At 38.9% G+C, this 25,701-nt stretch overlaps 1 protein-coding gene and 1 long non-coding RNA gene across 7 annotated transcripts in view; one reads left to right on the plus strand and one right to left on the minus strand.

The window, feature by feature from the left end:
• Positions 1 to 14,880, plus strand: part of B3GALT1 (beta-1,3-galactosyltransferase 1) — a 554,365-nt gene extending 539,485 nt beyond the window's left edge. For 5 of the 6 annotated variants that reach the window (XM_073019780.1, XM_007965251.3, XM_073019782.1 and 2 more), the window contains one exon: positions 13,460 to 14,880. In XM_073019780.1, coding sequence (XP_072875881.1) covers positions 13,689 to 14,669 — 981 coding nt within the window. In that variant the 5' untranslated portion in view covers positions 13,460 to 13,688 and the 3' untranslated portion in view covers positions 14,670 to 14,880. Of the gene's footprint in view, positions 1 to 2,249; positions 2,590 to 13,459 lie in introns of those variants that run through there. The other variant, XR_012094209.1, reaches the window with a different exon arrangement.
• The window catches only part of LOC140712577 (uncharacterized), a 79,784-nt gene that overhangs the window by 36,197 nt on the left and 17,886 nt on the right, over positions 1 to 25,701 (minus strand). Inside the window, exons 2-3 of the long non-coding RNA XR_012094210.1 lie at positions 14,389 to 14,629; positions 7,624 to 7,759 (exon numbers count right to left, since the gene is read on the minus strand). This is a non-coding gene — a long non-coding RNA (uncharacterized lncRNA). The remainder of the gene's footprint in view (positions 1 to 7,623; positions 7,760 to 14,388; positions 14,630 to 25,701) is intronic.

The raw sequence follows: 25,701 nt of genomic DNA on the forward strand, positions 1-25,701 counted from the left end.
TTTAAAAATACTAGCACACCTACATTTTGAAACTGAGAAGCTCAGAGCTAGATGAACCCTTAAGCCGAGGTGAAATGCACAGCAGCTTGAGTACGTTTTCCCTACCTCTCACATTAATTCATGGATAATTAAAGGAAATAAGAAAATAAATTTGACTCTGACAACCATGTAAAAAGTGACATGCAGAATACGGTGTATAGACCTACACATTACAGTTTGATAGACTAGTGTTCAAATCCAGGTTAAATCACTCATTAGCTATATAAAGCTGGGGCAAGTTGCTTAATCTCTCTGGGCCTCAGTTTTCTCTTCTGTAAAATGGGAACCATGCCTACTTCTTAGTAGAAGTAATTATTAGTGAGATTGTATACATTGCTTATAAAGCACTTTATAGAGTGTCACATATAGAAGGTATTGATTAGATAGAAATTCCTGTTTAACATTACTTTATAAGAAATAATTACTAAATGACATAACATTGATTTAACAAGTCTTTAAAAATATGTGCTCTAGTAATCCATTCAGCTATGAAAATGGTTACCTTTTGAGTATACAGATAATGGCAAGTGAGATAGTTTTCCTTTGATTTCTGATAGTATGTATGGTTTCATGTGTTTAAAACAAGGACTATTTCCTTTCACAACTGACCCGTTTCCAGTCATACTTAGAGACCTTCTCTAAATTCTACTTCTACCAAACTTTCAAACTGTCTGATGGACTTTCAAATTATGTATGAAGGGAAAGGGAAAGCAAATAGCTTGGAATTTCTTAGAAAAAATATCTATACCATCTGTTCAGAATTTACTGAAGAAATGACTATTAAAATGTCATTTCTTTAATAGTCTTTAAACAAAAAAACAAAAAAAAAATAGCCTCAGAATTTCATGGAAAGTCATCTCTAAAGGGCCAAGTGAAAACATCCTTTGAATGGGACTTTACAACATTTTAACAATTTCAGAAACAAGCTGACATCTAAAATATAAAGAAAAATAAAACTCACATCTATGTCGGTGAACAAAAACTACAGAATTGTTTTTTGACCTTTTGTTGTCATTAGCAAAACTTGTCCTATATGCCTACTAAGTTTATCTATGATACAAACATCCCAGTCCAAGAAATTTAACTCAAAACATTCATGTTCTAAAACATGTTTCCTATTTAAGAAAAACAAGAGCAAAAAGCAGAAGGAAACCAAATTTCTCCTTCCTCTGGTATAAACTCACATTTGCACCATTTAAGAGAGAAAGAAAGCAGTGCTGAAAATGTGCAGGGCTGTAAAGTGCATTGGTCTCTGATCCACCTTTCTGGTGAACATAGTTGGAGAGTCAGTAGCAGAAGTCTTATTCTCAAGAGCGTGAGTACTCCATGCTGATGAGACTGGAAGGAGGGCTGAGCACTGGTTTAGAAGCTGCAAAAAGCAGGCTGAGGAGGTGTGAAGAGAAACAAACACATAGGGCCACCAGCAAAGTGAGCAGAGGGACATGAGGGTGCAGTCGGAAGGAATCCAAAGCGGGAGTGAAAGAAGAGAGTGACTCAGTGTGTCCAAAGCAACTGAGACTAGAAAAGCTTGGACTGGGAAAGTTGCATGCTTTATTGAGAATAGCATCAAGTGCCATGTTGATCTACTGTAGGAGTTAAATAGGTAAAGAAATGGGAAAAAGCAGGAGAGAGTACCCAGTTAAGACCCCTGGCTATGAAACCTAGGAGGAAAGCATGACAGTAATTGGCAGTGATGCCAGGGTCAAGGGAAGATTTTGCTGTTCTTGTTATTTTTCTAAGCAAAGGAAGACAAGCACTTCTAGAGACAAAACAGGAGCCAATGGAAATGGAGAGACTAAAAACACAGAATATAAACAACTCCTTCATTAAGGGGACTGAGAAAGCATGTACTAGTGACAGAATTTCTGATCCATAAGGATTAATGCAATTTTGAAACTAAGAGATATTTTTAAGGAGAAAACATTTCCAAAGAGGTTTTACGGTTTTATAGCAGAGCTACCACCAGGTTTCTGTCGACTGACAACCCTGTGCTTTGTCCAGGAGACCAACTTACCTTCAAGTTTCTTTGATTATGAGACCTTAACCCCAGAATATTTTAAGGCTGAAGAGTAAAAATACAGATGATGGATAGTAATGGGAATTGATGCAGTGGGGAAGAGAGCATAGAGAAGTGATAAAGGAACAGGATTTCCTTTGCTTTGAAAAGCAAAGGCCTTGGGAGAGATTAAGATTGTAATCCCTCTTCACAGAGTCCGAATGAGAAGAGTCCAGTATAGCCTGAAAGAGTTTCAAGAGCAATGTGAGTAGACTGTGGCGAAGAGTTCAAGGCACCAGTAGGATGAAAACTGGCACGCTGAGTTTCTAGCCATAGGGGAAATAAGAATCATTAGCCAAAAGGAAACTGTAAAAGAGGAGAATGCCTAGAAATAGAAATCTCAAGCATAAAATGGTATCCGGCAAGAGTGAAGCTGAGCAAATGTTTGGTGAGTAGCTTGTGAATCCAAGCAATGCTGGAGATTGGCAGCCGGGAGGACCGTGGAGAGCCAACATAAATGACTGAGCAAGGGAACAAAACAAAGCACAGCATTTTCATCTGATTGGCCAGTAAGTACTAATTTAGGAAAATTGTACACATAACCACAGATTTCAGGAACAAAAAGGCTTGGTTAAAAAGCTACTCTGCCAAATAAAACTATCTGTCATTGTCACCCAGGCATTCCTTTGGGTGCATTTCTAGAACAATTTATAAATCTGATTCTAGTGCTGAAAATTGGTAAGTCCCTCTATTAAGTGATTAAATGATGATTCTCTTGGCAAGATTACACTTCAGATTAAGTTTCATTACAACCTTGACAAGCCTATGAAGAAAAAAAAAATCACAAAATCACAAAGTTATATTTTATGGTGGCTTTGTCTTAAACCTCTGTAAAATAATCATGGTATAGCCATTTCAGGCTATTTTCGTATACACAGAATGTTAATTATGGCTATGTAAATATTATTCAAAAGGCTATTTAAATATCTGGTAGATTTTTAATATCCTAAAGTTATATTTGAGAAAAGCATAATTCTATGTCGCATTAGTGCTAGTAATGACAATAGTCATAATGACATTTCCTCTAACTTGTATATATCCTCCCCATTTTTTAACAGAAGTGCAAGACTTTTTTATATAGGCTCTGTCGAGTAAAATTGAAAGCTTCTTATGAAAACAGTCAACGGGAGGTGCCAAGTTTTTTTTTCTTTTGAGCAAGAGCGAAGTTGAAAAAACAAAAACCTGCTTTTGCACCAATTAGTCAAGATGCATTGACTGATCATTCCTTATGAAACATCTTACAGGCAATCCTCTCTGAATTTGTCTTTATTTATCATATTTACATTAGTAATGATAATACTTTGTGTTCATGTAGCACCATTTGGCTTACACAGTATTTTCAAATGCATTATCTCATTTGATCTTTACAGTGATTCTTACCGGCAAAGTCTGGCCAGACATTATCATTCTCATTTTATAGATGAGGAAACAAAGGCATAGAGTTGCACAGGCTTCAGAGTTGATGATTCAAAATCTAGAACTTGAATCTGGGTCTTCCAATGCCGTAAGGCTGACTGCCTACAAAACAATTTCCACTGACAGCAGCTACATAAAATTATTTTTGTCTATTTTGGATTCCAATAAATCGATATTACATAAAGGAACAATTGAGTTACAAAACAAAAGAAAAGAAAAATCGCCAAGTCTGTTCCATGCGTTATCAGTCACTGCAAAGCACTAATATTATTATTTGAAATGTGATCTAAAATAATACCACCTCTCTGTGGTGAGCTGAGAAATACCTCCCTAGACTTTGTAAATGTTAGATAGTGAATACACTAGCAGCTTTCTGGTTTCTAAGAATATCCATTAATATCAGCCTCCCCCAAAATAACGGGCCAAATGAATACTCTTTTTGTTATCACATAGTTCATCATTTTTAAATTCTCCCAGCTGCTGTTTATATTAGTAGGATGTCTTTCCTCTCATCCTCTTCCACATTTCTAATAAAAAATACTGGCATTTCCTTTCCCAGTGGAGAAGCCCCACCCGAAGCCCAGTCACATTGCCAGGCTTCTAGGCTCTAATGATTAAATAAGTGATTGCTCTGCCTAGCTTTAAAAATGTGTCTTATATAAGGCAGTCAAGACGCAATATCCATCACTGTAAAGGAAGTCAAGCATTTATTTAAAATAATGAAATACCCTCATTTTCATTTTTCCCTGAGAGGGATTGTAGTGATGTTAAAAAATTCTCTGAATTCTAGAACTAGGGCAACACATTGATTTGAAGAAAGCTATAATCTTCTCTTCTAATTTGAAGTGTACTTCCTCCTCAGTGAAATAAAGTGTGGCTTTCAGAATAGCAAGGGCCCTAGGCCCACACACACAAAGACATCCTTATCCCAACCACTCGTCTTTCAGGTTGGCCCCATTCTTCCCAAGGCAGGGATTTATAAAGACCTTTTCAATAAGTGTCAAGGTATATTGAACTAAAAAAGAGAAAAGTTCAAATCATTTCTTCCAGATTTGGGAGGGAAATGATTTCAACTGCCAAGTCATGATGAGTATTACCTTTTGCTTTACACCACTGCCTCATTGCAAATGAGTAAGTTGGATAAGTTCAATTATGGGGTCTCTTGGAAAAGATTCATAATTAAATTTTTAAAAGGAACAAATTAGCTCTTTGTCTATCTGAGGCAGAGGAGTCAGAACACTTATTCCTATGAGCGTTCAGGGATTTCAACTTCTATGGGTAGATTTCCTTAAATAGCCAAGGAGGCTGACTTAAAAGAAAGACTAGGAGAGAGAGTCAGCCCTCTGTGATTTGGAGAGATAATAAGTTAGCAAACTGGATAGCATAATGGTTTATGAAATTCTTCCTTCAAGGACCATTATCTAGTGCTAATAGTGTTTTATGTCTTCCTCTCCTGTGCTTATTTACAGCATAATTATAAGAGTGAGAAAAAGGGGAGGAGTTGAATCAAAATAACCATATGCCAAATTAATGCAGCCAACTAGAATCTCCAGCCCTTGGGGCTTGTTTATCAATTAGTTCTGTTGCAATCTGAGTTTCTGTTGTTCCCCACAGAATGGAGATACTTTGATTTCACTCATATGCCACCTCCAAGGAAAGTCATTTGAGATCAAAATATTTTCCAGAAAGGATCTCTTTTCCCCTTTTCAATATCATGATGTACTATACAGCCAGCTCCTCACTCATTTCAAGGCCATTCCATAGCACAAATAGTTAACCCTTTCTCTCTGTCTCTCTCGCATGCACTCTTTCTTTTCCTGTCTTGCCTCCCTTTTAGCTGGTTAATGTTGGGTTTATTTTTTTTCAACTGCTTTATCTTCCTTCACCATGTTTTTAAAGTTGCTATGCAAATCTCTTAGGTTAAAGCCACTTGTGTGTGCCATATGTGATCTGTAAATATCTAACAGAAGTTATTCAGAGTCAATTTTAACAGAAGTTATTCTGAGTAGTAGTTTGAGATAGTATAAGATGTAGTAGTAGTTTGCAGTGAGACAGAAGAATTGTTTGTATCCTCCAAAACCAAGCCAGTACATCAGGAACTGCTGGTTTGGAAATGTGCCTCAATCCCAGCTTGAGTTTCTCAACTAATGAGAAACTCATTGAGTTTTTAAAGGGATCAGAGAAAAGAAGGTGGCAGGAGCAAGGAACTGCTTTAAACTATGATATATGCTTCACATGGTCTTAGTTTTCCTAAGAATCTCAACTGACTTTTCTTTTTTTTTAACCTAAAAATAAAACACATTTTGCATCCCTTTTCACACTCGTGCTTCATTCTTCTTTGAATGCTAATTACAAATTTTTCACCCTTTGAAAGTTGGTTTACCGAAACCCAAGAAATTACTTACTCAAATCAAGAAAATTAAAATGTAAAGGAGCGAAGTCTTGTGGAGCAAAGTACAGACAGTTCTCCACTTTGATGAGCTGACTTCGGATTTTTTGACATTACCATGATGCCAAACCATCATGATTTCAAGTAATGTACAGCATTCAATAAATTATGTGAGTTATTCAACACTTTATTATAAAGTAGTCTTTGTGTTAGATAATTTTGTCCAACCAGGCAGCACGTTTAAGTTAGGCTCGGCTAAGCTATGATGTTTGGTAGGTTAAGTGTATTAAATGAATTTTCAACTTAGGATATTTTCAATCTACAATGTTTTTATTGGGACGTAACCCAATCATAAATAGAGGAGCATTTGTATTTTGTTACTGTAGCTCTAGCAAACTAATACAGTAGATAACCTGCGGCTCTGGAGGCTGGAGGAGTTTGCAGGAGTGGGCAGAATGGCCACAGCTGGGAAACACAAAGATTTAACAAGCGCCAAAAAAACAGGGAGGGGCAGAGGTCAAAAACCAAAACGATGCTCCTAATATAGCATGAATCAAAAAAAGTCAAGCAAAGGAGACAAAAACTTAGTAAAAGATTCAAAGACTGAACCAGAGATAGCAAGTCATTCTGTTCTCAGCTCAGATGTCACCTCTTTAGAGAGTGACTAATTTAAGGTAGCCCTTCTCCCCCATCCCACCTTTGTTTAGTCCCTATCCGATTACCCTACTTACCACTACCTGAAACTGTTTTTGATTTGTTTATCTTCTGCCTCTCTCTCCTAGAAAGAGAGAGGAGACCTTTGCATTCGCTTTCCATTTCCAAATCTACTTCATTTGTAGATTTGTTTTCAGCGTTTTTCAGATGTCTTACCAGCTCACTGCCTGGCACCTAGTAGTGTTCAGTGCATCCTTCATGAACAAATGAAGTAGATTTGGCAAGGCAAAGGAAATAAGAAATTAGAGACATTACTTGAGACACCAGAGAATGGAAGCAAGCTGCTTGGTGAGGGTCCTGCAACCTTGCCCATGGTGAAGGGAAGCTCAAATGATTGCCAGGCCAATTCAGTGTAACTGGCAATCAAGACATAGGAAATCAATGTTGATTTGTACTTGCCTATGGTTAGGATTCTCCAGAGAACAGAACCAATAGGATATATTTAGATATAGAGAAAGAGATTTATATGAGGGACTGTCTCATGAAATTATAAGGGCTGAGGAGTCCCATGATCTACTGTCTGCGGGCCGAAAGCCCAAGAAGAAACCAGTGGAATAGTTTCAGTCCAAACCCAAAAACTTGAGAACCAGGGGAGCCAATGTTGTAAATCGCAGTCTGAGCCCAAAGACTCAAGAACCAGAAGCACTGATGTCTGAACTCAGGAGGAGATGAGTGTCACAGCTCAAGCAGAGAGAGCAAATTAGCCCTTCCTCTATGTTTTTGTCCTATTTAGGCCTTCAATGAATTAGGTGATGCTCACTTACGTTGGTGAGGGCAGTCTTCCTTACTCAGCCTACAGATTCAAATGCTAATCTTTGCCAGAAACACCCTCACAGACACACCCAGAAGTAATGTTTCAGCAGCTATCTGGGCACCCATTAACCCAGTCAAGTTAACACATGAAATTAACCATCACACTGCCTGAACCATGAAGATGGACATGAAGCTGGCACCCCAAACAATGCACAGTTCACCAGAGACACATTATCCACCCACTCCTAGGCCTTACCTCTGGCTGTACAAAAGAATTTCAGCAATTCTATGGGTTTCTTGAAATAAATTATTCAGAATAACAGACATTCTACCATGCGGTTTCTAGGAGAAATATGTGCTTCTTAAATTGAAAATTCTGCCCCACTAACTTCCTGAAAGATGAAGGTGGATAGTTACTGGAGAGTTCTGTGAATGAGGCAATCTGAAATACAGTAAGGCCCCTGGGGAAAAAGTCTTTCAAGTGTTCCAGTTGAATGTGTCTATTTACAGGGATTTGTATTTAATGGATGACAAGTTAATGTGTCATCAGTGTCTGTGGTTGTGATGAAGTTGCGAGGAAAATGACAAGTGTTACACATGCAACTTTCTGTTTTACTGATACACTAACTGGTCTGTTAAAAAGGATTTCTTTTTTTAATCTTGTAAAACTGAAAGAACTTTCCAGAGGTTTCTGCTTTTGTGTTATTCTCTCTCTCTCTCTCTCTCTTGCTCTCTCTCCTTTTTTTTTCTTTTCAAGTGGGCTTTTTGGCTTTGAGTTTTTGAGGAAGGAGACAGATTTCTCAAGCAGAAAATCTGGTACAGTATACTCACTAAGCTGGATGAACAAACCAAAACACTAACAGCAATAATATTTATTTAGAAGAATTGATCAATATATATCCTCAGGATCTAAAACCATAAACTGATGAACTGACATAATCCCCTCACTCACAACAGATCCCGCTCTTTGTATCATAATACCATCTGCCTGGATAGAACCCTTTCCCCAGAAGCTCAAATGATTTGGCAATGGTTGTTAATACCTAAGATGTATTTGGAGAGGAAACAGATTTATTTTTGCCCTCTCTTTATGTTTAAGGCTACTGAGACACAGAAAATCCACACCATAAGTCAGAATTACTCAAGGAGTAACCATAGACATACTGACCCATTACCAACTACTTTATCCAATATACATTAAATGAATCTTTAGAGTTCCGTGCATGATGCTACTCTTTCTTGTCTTTAGTTACATTACTATTTCCAGCCCATGGGCATATTTTTTGTACTGTTTTGCCACCTGAGAAATGGTTTGGTTATAAGCAAAAAGGCTACTTTTTTAGCACCCCTTGCTATGAGTTCTTATTGTCCTTAGCCACTTTTCGGGTTTTAAGAGAGTTTCTTTTCACACTTCAAATTCTCTGATTTTTTTTTAACAGAGGATTTACTAGATTCTAACTTGCATTCAGCTTTGTCTAAGATGTAATACTGTGCCTACTTTTGTTCTCACATCTGAAGACAACAGGAAAAAAGGTCAGTAGAAATAGTGATTCTGTGTGAGTGCATGCGTGTGTGTGTGTGTGTGTGTGTGTGTGTTTCAGGTCTTCATAGAAAAGAACCTGCAACGTGTTTCTAAACCTCTTTAACAGTTTCAGCTTCCCCACCCTGCCTTCAGCATCTTCAAACTTTAATGTGCTCTTTGCAAACCATCCCTTTTTGCACTTTTTGATTATGAAGAATCCCTACAGAATTGGTATAGCACAGTGTGTAGGAAACTAGAATGAACTAGAAAAATTCCAAGAAATGGAAACACATCTAGGATATAAATGCACGAGGCCAGGAGTGATGGCTCACACCTGTAATCCCAGCACTTTGGATGGCCAAGGCCAGAGGATCACTTGACCCCAGCCGAGGTTGAGACCAGCCTGGCCAACACAGTGAGACCTTGTCTCTACTAAAAATAGAAATTTTTTAAAAATTAGCCAGGCATGGTGGCATGTGCCTGTAATCTCAGCTAGTCAGGTGGCTGAGGCAGGAAAATTGCTTGAGCCCAGGAGGTCAAGACTGCAATGAGCTGTGATTGTGCTACTGCACTCCAGCCTGGGTGACAGAGTGAGACCCTGTATTAACAAGTTAATAAAAAATAAATGCATATATCACTGGGCGAATAGCAGCTTGAGGTGCTCCCTGACACCCTGGGCTTTCCCATCCGAGATATTGCCTATGTCTCAACAGGCCTTAGGAAGCTTGGAAGTGACTGTTTATGTAGTCACTCGCTAGCTGTGTGATCTTGAGCAACCTGCTGAATGTTTCTGAGTTTCCATTCTCTCATCCATCAAATGGAGAAAATTGTACCTCTCTTTTAACCCTGTGAGGAATGAAACTCTAAAATATAAACAAGAGAATGGCATGGAATGCAGCACACAGCACAGTGCTTCCTACAGGCCTTTTAAAATGAGAGCTGCAGTAATAATGGTAAGAAGTATCGTATTTATTACCTGTCCAGAAAGGAATGCTCATTCTTCTGTTTAAAAAAAAAAAAAAAAAAAAAGTGTTTATAAACTTTTTTCATGTTCTCCTCTATTTCTATTATATTTCTCCTTTTTTAGCTCCTTCTAAACCTCCCAGCTACCTATGTTTATGCAGTCCCTTACCCCAGAAAATCACACAGAAAAGTATCAGATAAAACAAACTCTCAGCTGAGCAAGGTGACTCACGCCTGTAATCCCAGCACTTTGGGAGGCCAAGGTGGGCAGATCACCTGAGGTCAGGAGTTGGAGGCCAGCCTGGCCAACATGGTGAAACCCCGTCTCTACTAAAAATACAAAAATTAGTCAGGCGTGGCGGTGCACGCCTATAATCCCAGCTACTCGGGAAGCTGAGGCAGGAGAATCACTTGAACCCAGGAGGTTTCAGTGAGTCGAGATTGCGCTGTTGCACTACAGCCTGGGTGACAGAGTGAGACTCCATCTCAAAAAACAAAACAAAACAAAAACAAATTCTCACTTACTCTTCTAAGAAATAGAACTATGCAAGAGAAGAAATCCTTAATATAATGAGTGAACTGCTATTGAAATAAAGGGGGCCAGGCGCGGTGGCTCACGCCTGTAATTCCAGCACTCTGGAGGCCGAGGCAGGCAGATCACAAGGTCAGGAGATCGAGACCACCCTGGGTAATGCAGTGAAACTTGTCTCTACTAAAAAATACAAAAAATTAGCCGGGCGTGGTGGCAGGTGCCTGTAGTCCCAGCTACTCAGGAGGCTGAGGCAGGAGAATGGTGTGAACCCAGGAGGTGGAGTTTGCAGTGAGCCGATATTGTGCCACTGCACTCCAACCTGGGCAACAGAGTGAGACTCCATCTCAGAATAAATAAATAAATAAATAAATAAATAAATAAATAAATAAATAACAAATAAATAAATACATGGAACAGGATTTGGGGAAGATAAGATCCTCCCTCACACCCTTTAGATTTCACAGATGGGTAAGTAGCTACTCAGCTCAGGATGGTGTCTGAGCACCACTCACTATCCGACCTCTGCTAATCTCTCGACCTGCCCTCCCCCATTCTTCTCCCCATCATCCTATCCTCTTCTTTTACTCAACTAGTCCTGGTACACACCATGCTCTCTCTCATTTTATGCCCTTGCATATGCTGTTTCCTCTGCCCAGAACGCCTGACCCCCAGCCAGATAATTTCTAGCCATCCTTAAAGATTCAGCTTAGCTTCCCTTTAGTGAACTTGCCATAGCATCTTCCCCAGGACTTCCTCACTGTTTGACCCTGGCATGGGTGGAGGAGTGAGATTCACATTACAGCCTGTGTGAATGGCACCCTCTGGAGTGGTGCTGTGGACAGTCTGCAGGACTTAACCTTGTTCTCCCACACTCTGCCCAGCATTCTTCCCCTGTGTATTCCAGTAGCCTCCTAATGTACATTTTTATTCCACCATTTCCTCCATTTACTTGAAACCTTTCCTCCTAGTCTAGCAGTTTCTTAAGAGAGGAGTATGAGTTCTGTTTCTGTTTTTCCAATACTTCACATACAACTGGCACTCAATAAACTTTGATTAATTGGTTGATTGATGGATGCCTGGATTAACAAATGAATGAATAAATTCAAGAGTTGAATGAAGGCTTAACCATAGAGATAGAGGATAATAACTTGTGAAATGAACTCTGTAGAGATGAGAAAGAAACAATAAAAAGAAGATCAAAATGTAAAGTGGAAAAATCCTCCATTAATAGCCTGATTACTGGCTCCCAACTATTACCTGGCAGGAGCCTCTTCCAGGAGAGGCTTTTGGGGAGGCCCTTATCATCTTACTAATAGGTGGCTTACAATGGAGTAGAAAAGTACGCAAGAGGACAGAGCAATATAATGACAAAAGTAGACTAAGAATCAGATACATAGCCTAAGACAATGGTAGAGAAAGTTTGCTTTCTAGTACCGTCTTGGGACTTACTTATAACCTTTTGTAATTGAAATTGAATCCATGTCTGTATATCCCAAGTTAAGAAGCTCTTTTTTTCTATTCCTAGTTTCTCTCACTTCCTTTTGCTTACTGTTTAAAGTTTCAAAACTTGCTGCACATCACATCCTTTTTTTATCAGCTTTGGTGCACCTTAGAACAGAAATTTCCCCCAGGAGGACAGGATACAGGAGCCTATATTTAGAAAGTACTTATTATGGTTTGGATGAAGACCTAACTATGCCTAGAGTCAAGCTGCTTGAAGCCATTCTAATATTCATTTAGTTAGAATGGTAACCACACTGAGTTATTGCTGGTCTCATATGGATCATATATTCACAGTCAGCTCTTGGCTTAGACAAGAAGATATATATATTGTCTCTGCTGTTCACATCATGTATTTTTATTTCATTATGCCTATTGTGCTTAGAAGCATGATTTTCAATCTATATTCCCAATTAAATTATTTCAACATAGTCTGTACATGTAAGTACATAGTTTTCTTTGAAGCAGACTTTGTTAAAATTGATATCTATTCTGTACTATCTCTGCCTTCCAGGACTCCCACATTCTGCTCTAACGAGAAAGGAAGAAACAATTTTTTACATGAATGGACTTCATAACCAGGCACACAGGAACTGGCACAAAGTTTTAAAAGTTCTAGAAAGCAGTAGAAGTTCTAGAAAGAATGAGAGTTCCAAAGGAAAACTAAATTTGAATACCAGCTGAAGTCTCTGTCACATCTTCATTGGATCTGTGGCCCCCAAACTCAATTGTCCCTCTCCTTATACTCATGTTGGATTTATAGGCAAATGTAACTAGGTAAAAAAAAAATTAAAATGGCCAGTATAATTTCATCAAGGGAACACATGGGTGAATTGTTGAAAACCATAAAAAGTGACACCATTTAGATCAACTCCAAAATAAATGCTGCCAGCCGTCTGAAAGGTCACTTGGGTGATGGGTTCCATGCTTGAGAGGTCAACATATCCTCTGCATGAAGTTTCATAGAAAACTAGAGTTAGGAGCTAAGCGTTGTGAGAGCCAAAGTAAGGAGAAAAGGAGGAACAGTTGGGAATTACTTCTAAGTCTGAGTCAAGAGAGAGAGAGCATTAGCAGAGATTTTCCAGTGTGATAAACACATATTCAAATAGAGAGTTAGAGAAGGCAAGGAAATGTTGAGAATCAATTCCTTCACCAGAATCAAGCAAATAAAAGCTCAGACTTGGAAACTGGAAAAGAGATTTGAGGCCATGGGTGAGATTTCCTATCTTGAAAGAAGACTTTAGTGCCAGAAAGTATTTCACTGTAAAAAAAAAAAAAACCTCGTGTGAAGAGGGGGAATTCTTTTTTAAAAATGACTAATATTCCACTTCATCTTCATCCAGAATTTATAATCTATGTATTTCTTAATTGGATATGAATATACATGCACAACTTCTATCAAGAAGAGAGGAAAAGGGGAGATGGTTATGACAGGAAGTTTTGGTACTGGTGGAAATGAATGATCATGTATATTTTAATCCTTGTGGTCAATTCTTATACCCTTGTTATGTTTATTTAAGGATGTAGAATGAGGACATAAATCTAAACGACAACTGTACTTTATTGATTTTGCAGAGTTAAGAAGAGTATTTATGAGGCATGGAACCCTCCATCAGATTTGGAAGAAAGTAGAGTGAGCGCAGAGGTGACAGACAGCCACTGAGGCCCATGGACAGTCTCCACTTCATGCTTCTCTATCAAACTTTAAGATTTATTAGTAATATGCTACCTTTGGAAGATGAAAAGAAACTAGTGCCAAGGAAGCATATTCTTCAATATTTGGAATAGACGTGTTCTCAAGACAATGGCTTCAAAGGTCTCCTGTTTGTATGTTTTGACAGTTGTGTGCTGGGCCAGCGCTCTCTGGTACTTGAGTATAACTCGTCCTACTTCTTCTTACACTGGCTCCAAACCATTCAGCCACCTAACAGTTGCCAGGAAAAACTTCACCTTTGGCAACATAAGAACTCGACCTATCAACCCACATTCTTTTGAATTTCTTATCAACGAGCCCAATAAATGTGAGAAAAACATTCCTTTTCTTGTTATCCTCATCAGCACCACCCACAAGGAATTCGATGCCCGTCAGGCAATCAGAGAGACGTGGGGGGATGAGAACAACTTTAAGGGGATCAAGATAGCCACTCTCTTCCTCCTGGGCAAGAATGCTGATCCTGTTCTCAATCAGATGGTGGAGCAAGAGAGCCAAATCTTCCACGATATCATCGTGGAGGACTTCATTGACTCCTACCATAATCTTACCCTCAAAACATTAATGGGGATGAGATGGGTGGCCACTTTTTGTTCAAAAGCCAAGTATGTCATGAAAACAGACAGTGACATTTTTGTAAACATGGACAATCTTATTTATAAATTACTGAAACCCTCTACCAAGCCACGAAGAAGGTATTTTACTGGCTATGTCATTAATGGAGGACCGATTCGGGACGTCCGCAGTAAGTGGTATATGCCCAGGGATTTGTACCCAGACAGTAACTACCCACCGTTCTGTTCGGGGACTGGCTACATCTTTTCAGCTGATGTGGCTGAACTCATTTACAAGACCTCACTCCACACAAGGCTGCTTCACCTTGAAGATGTATATGTGGGACTGTGTCTTCGAAAGCTGGGCATACATCCTTTCCAGAACAGTGGCTTCAATCACTGGAAAATGGCCTACAGTTTGTGTAGGTATCGCCGAGTTATCACCGTGCATCAGATCTCTCCAGAAGAAATGCACAGAATCTGGAATGATATGTCAAGCAAGAAACATCTCAGATGTTAGAATTTTTACCAGTGTAAATACGTTTCTTTTCTTTTTTTAAAAAATGAGACCTAAGGTGTTGGTATTTTCCAGGTGTCGGGGGAAATGAACTGGTGAAGGGGTTTTATAAAGTTTTTGCTTCCTGCTATAAGTTCCTTTCTTGGATTACCAATTTATAAATGTTAGACTCTGGTCATAGAAACAATAAATGAGTTAGAAGGGCCAGATTTCATTCTTAGTCCCAGAGCATTGCTATTTATCTCAAAAAGGTGACTTCCAAACAACTCCTAGGATTGACATACTGTGCATCTGAGATAAAAATTTGGTTCTGGGAAACTGAAACTCACGGTAATGTGTCATATCATCTCTGCAAAAATTAATACATAAATAGAAACCATTTTCAAAAGCAATTCAGAAAGGATGCACAGTCAGGAAGACACACTGGATGTGATTATTAATATCGTGTGTATTGTTATATTTTTACATATTTTGCCATGTAATATGTACAGTATTTACAGTTCCACCAAGAAATGAACTTGGTACCTGCAGAGAGGCTGCAGTTAAATAGATGGGAGTTTAAATTTGAGAATCAAACATTCTAAGTGTTTGGAAGACAACTCTGCTTGTTCCTCCAAGGATTAAATCTGGTCAGCAGGTGGAATGTGTATAAAATGCTACTTAACAAAGTAAACAAAAGATTTTTTTTCTTTTTTTTTCCTTTCCTTTTTGTTTTGCTGTTTCAGAACAAACATTAAGTGGTGCCTCCAAGGAAACTCTGCCAAATGTCATCTCACCTGCTTCCTTCCAGACAGTGTTGCTAAGTGCATTTCACAGTTTCTGGATCTGGCAGGCATATGTCTATATGTAGAAAATAAGTTGGTTGGAGGCTGGAGAACAATAAATCACATTGAGAAAATAGAAATTTCAGTATTCATTATAATATAACATAAGCTTAGCAATAGTATAAGATGCCTCCCAACACATTTGCAAAGCACGTGAGAAAATCTTTAAGGGTGTCAATATTATTGAAAGACGTGGCCCTACTTGCTAACATCTGAAAACACCAGTGCGTGTTCAGCAGCAATGCTGTTATGAGGTATTCTGGGGGCTCTGTGATTGAGGAAGGATGGGGAAGGCCGGGTTCGGGTCCCGTTGATGCCACCATACTTATTGGGCCATATGAGTAGGCATCGTAATCTTGTGCTTCAATGTGTTCATTTATAAAAAATGGCTGTAAAAAACACCTACCTCACAGATGCTGTGAGAGCAAATTGCATTTGCTAAGTATTTTGAGATCCTTAGCTTAAAAGGTGCTACGTAATGCAGTGTATCATGCATTATGCTAAATGCTAAAATAATTGCATAGTTACAATGATGGTCATCAGTAGCAGTAACATCATCTTAATATAAAATCTGCTGAAATAAAGATCAGCTGTGAACTATCAGTGCACCTAATTCTGCCAAGGCTTTGACTTTTCCTTGGCTATAATTTAGGTGTTTGGGAAAGCTTCCATTTCTCTGCGACTTCTTCTGGTTTCAATGAATAAGGGACTAGGTCAGTGTGTTGCCTTGATATCCCAAGGTGCTGAAAGTAGAGGCAGCTGCCTTTCTTTGGGAAGGAACCTCTGGTTGGGGGTATAGTACAGTAAATGAAGCATATGCTTTGCAAAATGCATCACGACAACTTAGATCTCAGGAACCACTGAATCTGAATTCTCTCTAAGAAATTTGAGCGCAGGTAAAGCTAGTTGACCTCTTTCAGAAGAAGCAGAATAGGCAGTCAGCAAACCTGCACACTGCACATCTTCTACCATTTATTAGAAAACACCTCTTTGTTCTCATTCAAAGAAAGCCCCGCCGCTGAAAGAGTGTACCTTTTTCATTTATTTGCTTATTTTTTAACCTGACCCCTGGAGCCCCTCATAGCAGCTGATAGCAAACAGATAGACACAATGAGCAAGTGGAAGTCATGGCGTGTTTCTGCAAAACACGATCTCTCATCCCCCGCCCTAAAGGACCCAATGTGAGACAAGACTTCCCATCCCTTAACACATCGTCATCTTCTGGTCAGCAGGACTGCTGGTTTTCATTAAACAATAGCAATTAGGTAACCTGGGAAGAGACAGATCAGCACAAGGTGAACCACCCTCCAACCCTGCAGCCTCAACTGCTGTGAGTTCCAGTCACTGGGAAAGTCTCACTTCATACTTGGTTCACCTTCGAGTCGTGCAGCTGAATCAAGCCTGTGTCTCATACTATTGCCTTGCATCTACCCCATGCTCAAACCACCTCTGGTGTCAAGAAATTACACATTATAAACATCATATATGTACACCTATGAATCGTTTTATATGTGTGTGCATACATTATGAATACAGCCCTGATCTTTAAAAGGAGCAAAAATCAGAGAATCATATGTCTTAAAGAACTATTTCCTTACTTTTTTATGCTAGGTAATGCCCATGTGACAAACATGTAAATATTCATCAAAGACCACATGTATATATTTTAAAAGCATTTTTTTCTTCTCCCCAACTGTATGTATAGCTAGAATCTGCTTGCTGTGTAACATTTTCTTCTGCATGGAGCTTTTGGTGAAGCAAGGCCATTTGTCCAGTGTTTCAATAGCCTTAAGCATGTTTGCCCTTCGTTTTTTGAATGTTCAAAAAATGTTTAAGTGATCAAGAAAAAGCTCTAACTTTCTACTTTTGTTAATTTTATGACATGACACTGGCCAAAATATTGTTTCGATGAGTGTTGAGCCATTCTTATCATCTCCCTGACATAAAATATACAATGTTTTAGACAGTATTGTACCAAGAGTCTTTTAGACAATTTTTACAAAAACTCTTTTTTTCCCATTATGCACTGGATAATAATAGTATCAGTGTCTATGTTCTTAAAGTTCCTTTTTTTAATTTATTTTTTGGAAAAAAGTTTCTCTTTGATGGCTAGTTTAGGTGGCTTTGTGTCTTCTTATATTGGAACAAGTGTCAATTTCAATATATAATATTGTATTTTTAAATAACCAGAATCAACAAAACGAAGATCACTTTTAATTTGGATTCAATTCAGAAGAATAAAACCCCTTTGCGTGACACGATATGGGGGAAATAAACTATTTACAGAGGAACCAAGGAAGAAGTTTTTCAATCAAATCTCTTCTATCAAAAGACAATGGACTATTTACCTAAAGCATCTGGGATTCATTTTTTACCTTTCCTAATATGTGGGTTTAGTGGGAGAATTGATTATGTCATTTCTTCTGTAAAGGTGAAAATACTTTTTATAAACAACAAAGTAACTTGTGAATGAAAGAAGTAATTTACTAGAACAACGCTTGTTGATGATAATTGACATTTAGGTATAACGTTATATATGAATGATTGTATTTATGTATTTATTTGTCAAAAATGTACATACCGTTTCGCCAAAAGTAATTGTCTGTAAAAGTGCACTCTCCAGGTTTGTAGTACTATTTAGGGTTACATGGGTTGCCAATCAAGCTGCTAATCAGAATACTATTTTTTGTATCAATGTTATAAAACTAAAAATGACAGACGCTGAAGATATCATTACATTTTCTTCACCTTCCTCTTGAAATGTAAACTGTTGACTGAAAGCACGATGCTTATGTACAGGCCCATCTGTCATGAGGAAGATTATGGTTCCATAAAGCTGATTTTTTTAAACCATTGGGACAAATAAACAGAAGGAGAACAAATGTTTCATTTTTCTTCTTTTTAGAAAGAATCTCTGGTGAGACGTGATTGTTAAAAGCTGATGCCCTGCCGCTTACCATTGACCTTTTCCACGATCTCAATGTAGGTAATAGTTCATGCCATTCATAGCTCATCCCCAAGAGCCCAGTGCAACTTAACAGTTAACACAGACACTATTCCATCTAGTAAGTAGACCGGTGGCTACTCTGGGATTTAGGAAACAGGGATTCACTTGCCCCTTGGTGGCCTCAAGGAATTAGTTAGTTAAAAAGGCTAGTTAAGCCTCTGTATTAAAGACTATGGGTTAAACATGCCAACAAATTCCAACTCAGGGGAACAATCTATTAATAATGTGTTTGGCAAATTATGACATGTTAAATCTAAGGCAAAAATGTCATTCTTTGGAATACTGCATGTTACTTTAGAAGTTTAATTGGATCAGAAAAGATTTATTCAGACATCCTTCACAGCAGCCAAGTAGATGTTGATTGCTGATGCCTGATTGTGTAAGCAAGAGACTGAGAGCTATTTAAGAGACAAAAGTTCCTTTTATTATCAATCCTGATCTAGCTAAACAGATATTCACTTTTTTCTTTGTTTTCTTCAACTTATTTTAAGTTCAGGGGTACACGTGCAGGATGTGCAGGTTTATTACACAGGAAGTCGAGTGCCATGGTAGTTTGCTGCACAGATCATCCCATCACCTAGGTTTTAAGCCCAGCCTCCATTAGCTATTCTTCCTGATGCACCCTCCCCTGAACCCGTCCTGACAGGCTGCAGTATGTCGTTCCCCGCCATGTGCCCATGTGTTGTCATCATTCAGCTCCCACTTGCAAGAACATGTGGGTTTGATTTTCTGTTCCTGTGTTAGTTTGCTGAGGATAATGGCTGCCAACTTCATTTATGTCCCTGCAAAGGACATGATCTCTTTCCTTTTCATGGCTGCACAGTATTCCAGGTACTCACTTCTTAATGGAAATTTAACTTTTGATATACTCTCCATATACCTTGGAGTTCAAAAAGGTAAAGTTGATCAGGTGAGTGGAACTATGTGAATAAATAATAAAAACATAAAATATACAGATTTGTATTCCACAGAACTTTTTCAAAGGACCAACATCAAAAGGAGTGATCTAAAATTATAGTCTCCAGGTCAGACACGGTGGCTCACGCCTATAATCCCACCACTTTGGGAGGCCAATGTGGTGGGTCACCTGAGGCTAGGAGTTCAAAACCAGCCTGGCCAACATGGTGAAACCCTGTCTCTACTAAATGTACAAACATTAGCCAGGCATGGTGTAATCCCCACTACTTCAGAGGCTGAGGCAGGAAAATCGCTTGAACCTGGAGGCAGGGGTTGCAGTGAGCCAAGATTGCGCCACTGCACTCCAGCTTGGGTGACAGAGCGAAACTCTGTCTCAAAAATAAATAAATAAACAAATAAATAAATAAAAGTCTAGTCTCCAGACCAGGAGCACTAGACTCAACAGGGAACTTGCTAAAAAAGCAAATTCTCGAGTCCCTCCAGAAACTTCAGCGTGTGGCTCACCAGTCCATTTTAACGAGCCCTCTAGGTAACTCCAGTGCCCACTGGAGCTGAGAACACTGACCCAGAGCAGAGATTGGCAAACTACAGTCTGTGAACTCCATCTGGCCTGCTGTTCACAAGCTAGGAGTGGTTCCCATGAACAGCTGCAATGACTTGACAGCAGATGCTAACATGGAACTCCAACTAAGCAGGACGTTAGTCCAATAGGAAGAATGCCATTCCTCTCGTTAGTAGATGTGTATTACCAATAAACAAAATTGTACTCGGTTATTTTATTTTGAATTCCATCAATACAAAACCAGAAAATTTATTTTTTCTTTTGTTATGTAATGTACTATCATATATATACACACACACACATATATATATATATATATTTTTTTTTTTTTTTTGAGATGGAGTGTCGCTGTGTCGCCCAGGCTGAAGTGCAGTGGCACGATCTTGGCTCACTGTAAGCTCCGCCTCCCAGGTTCACACCATTCTCCTGCCTCAGCCTCCCCAGTAGCTGGGACTACAGGTGCCCACCACCTCGCCCAGCTAATTTTTTGTATTTTTAGTAGAGACAGGGTTCATTGTGTTAGCCTGGATGATCTCTATCTCCTGACCTAGTGATCCACCCTCCTCCGCCTTCCAAAGTGCTGGGATTACAAGCGTGAGCCACCACGCCCGGCCAGTACTATCATATATTTTCAAGTTTGCTTCTTGACCTGCAAAGCTTAAAATATTTATTATCTTGCACTTTATAGGAAAAGTTTGTCAACCTCTGACCTAAAGAAACAGGAAAACATCTGAAAAAGGTGCTACACAGAAAATGTTTCAAGTTATGGATGAAAAATCACATCAACATTGGAATTGTCTTCCCACACAGCCAGGAAAATGACAATGTAGTCATGATAATGAATTACATTAAAAACCAACAGCTGCATATATTTTTGAAATATTTCCTTGTTTTCTCTGAGTGATGTTTAAAAATTATAAAAGCTTGATTCCAATTGTCACAATTACCCACATCTTAATTAATATATTGCTTAAAGATGTGTGCATATTAGACCTAAAAGGGTGGGTTTCATATAGCTTGATTATCATAATTGCAAGTATTCTATTTTCTCATTTACTTAATTGATTGTCATAGATTTCCAGATGAATTCACACTGCTGGGAGAAAATTGAATACATTTTTAAGAGAAAAAACAAAAACGAACAAAACATAAAACAGAAATGGGGATATTTGAAAGAGCAATGTGCTCCTCAATATAATCCATGTGAGCATGAAAAATCGCCTTTGATAAGATCTCCTTACCTCCTTGCTGGTTAAGATGGGCATTTTTGTGAAATGAAAAAGAAATGAATGAAGAAGTGTTATTGATTCAACCACATCGATAATAACGCTGGCTCCACACTCTCTTCAGCCAGAGGTGCCTAGCACTCAAGAAAAATTATCCATTTAGTTTACCTTCTAGAATCTATTAGTTTAGTACATTATGTCAACTATTTGTTAGGCCTGTTGCAATGACCTCAGGCATCACCTGGAGGGAAAATGACACAAGAGGTGATTTATTCTCTCTAGGTTTATTCTAGAATGTTTACTCAGCAGTGGCTGCCTGATACTGCAGGCTGGGCCCAGTTATGTGTGGGGGTTTGTGATGAAGGCTGCTTTTCAACAGAGGTGAACATGACTTCACCAAGCATGAGGTGAGGGGGAAGCATCAGAGAATTTCTCCCATTGCAAAACCTTAAACTTTCAATGCCCATTCTTCTGTTTTGTCATTGTTGTTGCTGAATCCTAACAATAGCCTCATGAGGTAGATGCTGCTCTTAAGTTGGCAGATTAGGGAATTGAGGCAACAGAGGCTTCTGCAACTTACAGGGTGAATTCAGGCCCTCTGGCTCTAGAGGCCATGTTCATCACCAACATAGCATTTTGCTTCTCAACAATAGGGACACATACCACTCCCCACCACCACACTGCCCCAGGCCCCAGTTCCTGTAGAATTCAGTGTAGCTATTTTAATTTGTTTTTCAGTTTGGAACTTCTGCCCCATTTTTTTACTGCGTTATAATTTATATACTTTAAAATTCCCTCTTTTTAATGTATAGTTCTATGAGTTTTCACAAATGTGTACCTTCAGGTAATGACTACCATAATAAGAAATAGAACGGTTCTAGTACTTTCCCAAATTTTCTCATGTTCTCATGACACTTTGTAATCAGCCCCCTCCCCCAGCCTCTGGCAATCACTAGTCTCTTTCCAAATGTTTATTTTACTTGAGATTTACATGTTACTTAGTAGTCATCATCCATAATGTTTAATGTATAGAAAAAGTTTCTTCAAATAACCCATCATGACACCTTAGCATCCAACAAAGCGAAAAATCGAAAAGAAGAGAATAAAACAAGAAAACAGAATCTTAAGAAAATAGTTAAGCAACACATAAATACAGATAAAAGGTTCAGGAATTTAAAAATAAACCACCATGAATTCAATAATATCCAAGTCTAATAAATATTAATAGGAAGATGCCAGTCAAAAATCTACCACTTCAGTCACTCAAAATTTAGACCAGCTCACTAGAAATTTTAACAGAGCTTCTATCCTTCAGAACTCACATATTTCTATAAAGAGAACGATCTGTAAGTTCAATTATGCCTTTTTTCCTCTTGGAAGCAAAGGATCCTCTGGAGAGGTATCCATCACTAGCTAGCTCCTTAAAAAGGCAGGCCCTGTTTCCACTCAAGGCTGTGGTTCCACACCTGTCGCAAACCACACTCTGATGAGCTCCCCCTCTGTGTCTGCTTGTGCTTTCTGACTTACTGTTGGTTTCTTCAACATATGCTAGTCCAAATTCTCTTTAGGAAAAGATAATTTCACCACTACAAGCTTCTCTTTAAACTTTATCAATAGAATCATCTGAGTTAACTTGGAAAGCATGTCATTTACAACAAAATGCCTCTCCGTCCTAGCAGGAGTTGGAGCCATAGGCAGCACAAGTATGGAAGCAAATAGGATACTGGAGCAGAAAGGACAGGATGAGGGACACGTAGACTCTAGAACAATGCTTCTCAGACTGGCATATGCCAAGTAGTTACCTGAGAATCTTGGTAAAATGCAGATTCGTAGTTCTGGAGTCTAACCCACAGTTCTTTCTTGTGAGCTTCCAGGCAATGCTGATGCCACTGGTGCATCGACTGTGTTTTGAGTAACAGAGCTCTGGAATTCAAGGCTAGATTCTAAACAGGGTTACTAGTTTTTTGGTTTGTTTGGTTTTGGTTTTGTTTTGAGACAGGGTCTCCAACACCCAGGCTGGAGTGCAGTGACATGATCTTGACCTCCCAGGTTCAGGTGATCCTCCCACCTCAGCCTTCTGAGTAGCTGAGACTGCAGGCTAAAGCCACCACGCCCAGCTAATTATCTTATTTTATTTTATTTTTTATAGAGACAGGGTTTCACCATGATGCCCAGGCTGGTCTCAAATCCTCAGCTCACATGATCCACCCTTCTACACCTCCCAAATGCTGGGATTATAGGCGTGAGCCACCGCACCCAGCCTAGGGTTACTAGTATTCACTAAGCGTCTATACCAGAGATGCTTATCATACCAGAGACTTTTGCCTATACTACCTCTTTAAATATTCATAAAAACTTGTTGGAAGGGATTGCGGATTAAAGTGAGGTTTGAGGCTGTAGTACAATTTTAGGTTAGAAACTCACTCTTTTTATTTCTTGTACGTAGCTTTCTCTAAGACCTTATGGGAGAAGGGTGAGGTCCTAGAGGAAGCAATATACCAAAGAAACAAAAACAATGGGAAGTAAAATACCACACTATTATTTTGCTGATTCAGTACCCAGTAACCCAATATAGGATTCTATGTTAAAACCAAGTTGGAGCTTATGATGTAGCCTGGGGTCAAAGTGGGACCTGATGGCTTTATCTTCCCACCAACCACCATTTGTAGTATGTGGGCATGCTATATAGCACAGAAAAGAGACAGAGAGAAGTATGTAGAGCCAGGCTACAGGGGTCCTGGTACAAGACAATGGAGACAACAGGAACAGAAGGAAAGCAGCACAAAGAGCCACGCAAGTATGTCATCTACAAAAAACAGTAACCCCACATATGTATAAATGAGGTCAAATTGTTGTCATAGGATATGACCATTCAGATTTACAGCCAGGTGCGGTGGCTCATGTCTATAATTCCAGCATTTTGGGAGGCCAAGGTGGGTGGATCACTTGAGGTCAAGAGTTCAAGACCAGCCTGGCCAACATGGTGAAACCACGTCTCTACTAAAAATACAAAATTAGGTGTGGTGTGCACACTTGTAACCCTAGCTACTCATGAGTCTGAGGAACGAGAATCACTTGAAACCATGAGGCAGAGGTTTTAGTGAGCCAAGATTCTGCCACTGTACTCCAGCCTCGGTGACAGAGCAAGACTCCATCTCAAAAGAAAAAAGGTTTATAATCTGACCTTTTGGGAGGAACATTATTAGGATGAGACAAAGGAAGTTTTTTTATTTTGTTTTGTTTTTTGTTTTTGTTTTTTTTTGGCATTAATGAGAAACCACCTAGGTGGTCCCTCCCAAACAAGGAATCCAGCATTTATTATTGTCACTATTTTTGGGGTTGAAAAATCCAAGAGTCAGAGAAATCAAAAGACTTTTTCAATGTAAAAAATCAATAACTGGAAAGATACTATTCAAACCCCAAGTATTTTGACTGGAGTCCAATCTTTTCTTTTCCATTATGTCATACTGCTCTAAATTTTATTTGCAATTCAGAAACAAGTAGGTGCAAACCCTCCCTGGTTTTAAAGGTTAGAATCAGCAATATATCCAAGCTCAAATGAGCAGTCAGTGCTTGAAGTAACAGACAAATCTGAAAAGTCAGCAGAAAAAAAACAAGTAATCCCGAGTCCAGATATGCAGCTCAAAGAATGTGCAAATAGCTAAGACAACAGGGTCAAAACCTAGGCAAGAGTTAGATAAATAGGTTCAGAACAGGCATCAGGTTCACTTAATATCAAATGGCACAACACAGTGAACCTGCTTTTTCAGGCAGAGCTCTCATCCAGGATACCTTTTAATTACTATGAATTGGGTTGACTCCAAGATCCCCAAAGGGAGGACTGTACCTCTGCTTTGGTGTCTAGAAATAACCTAGATCAGATGTCACCACAAATAAAATAAGTGTTTTTCAACAAGAACACAAAATACTCTTTACAACAGCTTTGCATGCACTGTTTATTTCCAAGACAAAAGGAAGGAAGAGAAAATGACTCCCAAGGGATAAAGGAGAAGAATCAGCAGTAGAGACCATGAGAATTTAAGGAGACAATGAACAAGAAGCAGGAAGACCAGGGAAGTAAGAGAGCAGAAGGAACTAATTCAGGGAGAGATGGAAGATGGGGAAAGAGCCACACCTGTTTTCGGATTATGTTGACCAATGTTTCTTTGCTTTTGCCATTGTAAAAATTATCTATCATAAATTTCAATCCACTTTCCATCAAATTCTCTTTCAGTTAGAGTACAAAAAAAGGTAGGGGGAGGTGTTTCCCAGAGCCAGATACCAACCCATATTTTCTCATATATCAGCTTGTTTTTTTATGGCCTGTTTGTTTTACTTTTCTTACCTTTTCCTTATTATTATACTCAGTTGGTTCTGATTCCCATTCCAGAAACAGTACATTCTTTTGCATTAAATTTTGCAGATGTCCTACAGATTAGATCCCAGAGGTTACACCTGTTTTGATTTCCAAGGGCATAATAAGGCATAGGCATGGGCA

This window comes from Chlorocebus sabaeus, chromosome 10 (genome assembly GCF_047675955.1).
Source record: "Chlorocebus sabaeus isolate Y175 chromosome 10, mChlSab1.0.hap1, whole genome shotgun sequence".
NCBI classification, from domain to species: domain Eukaryota; kingdom Metazoa; phylum Chordata; class Mammalia; order Primates; family Cercopithecidae; genus Chlorocebus; species Chlorocebus sabaeus.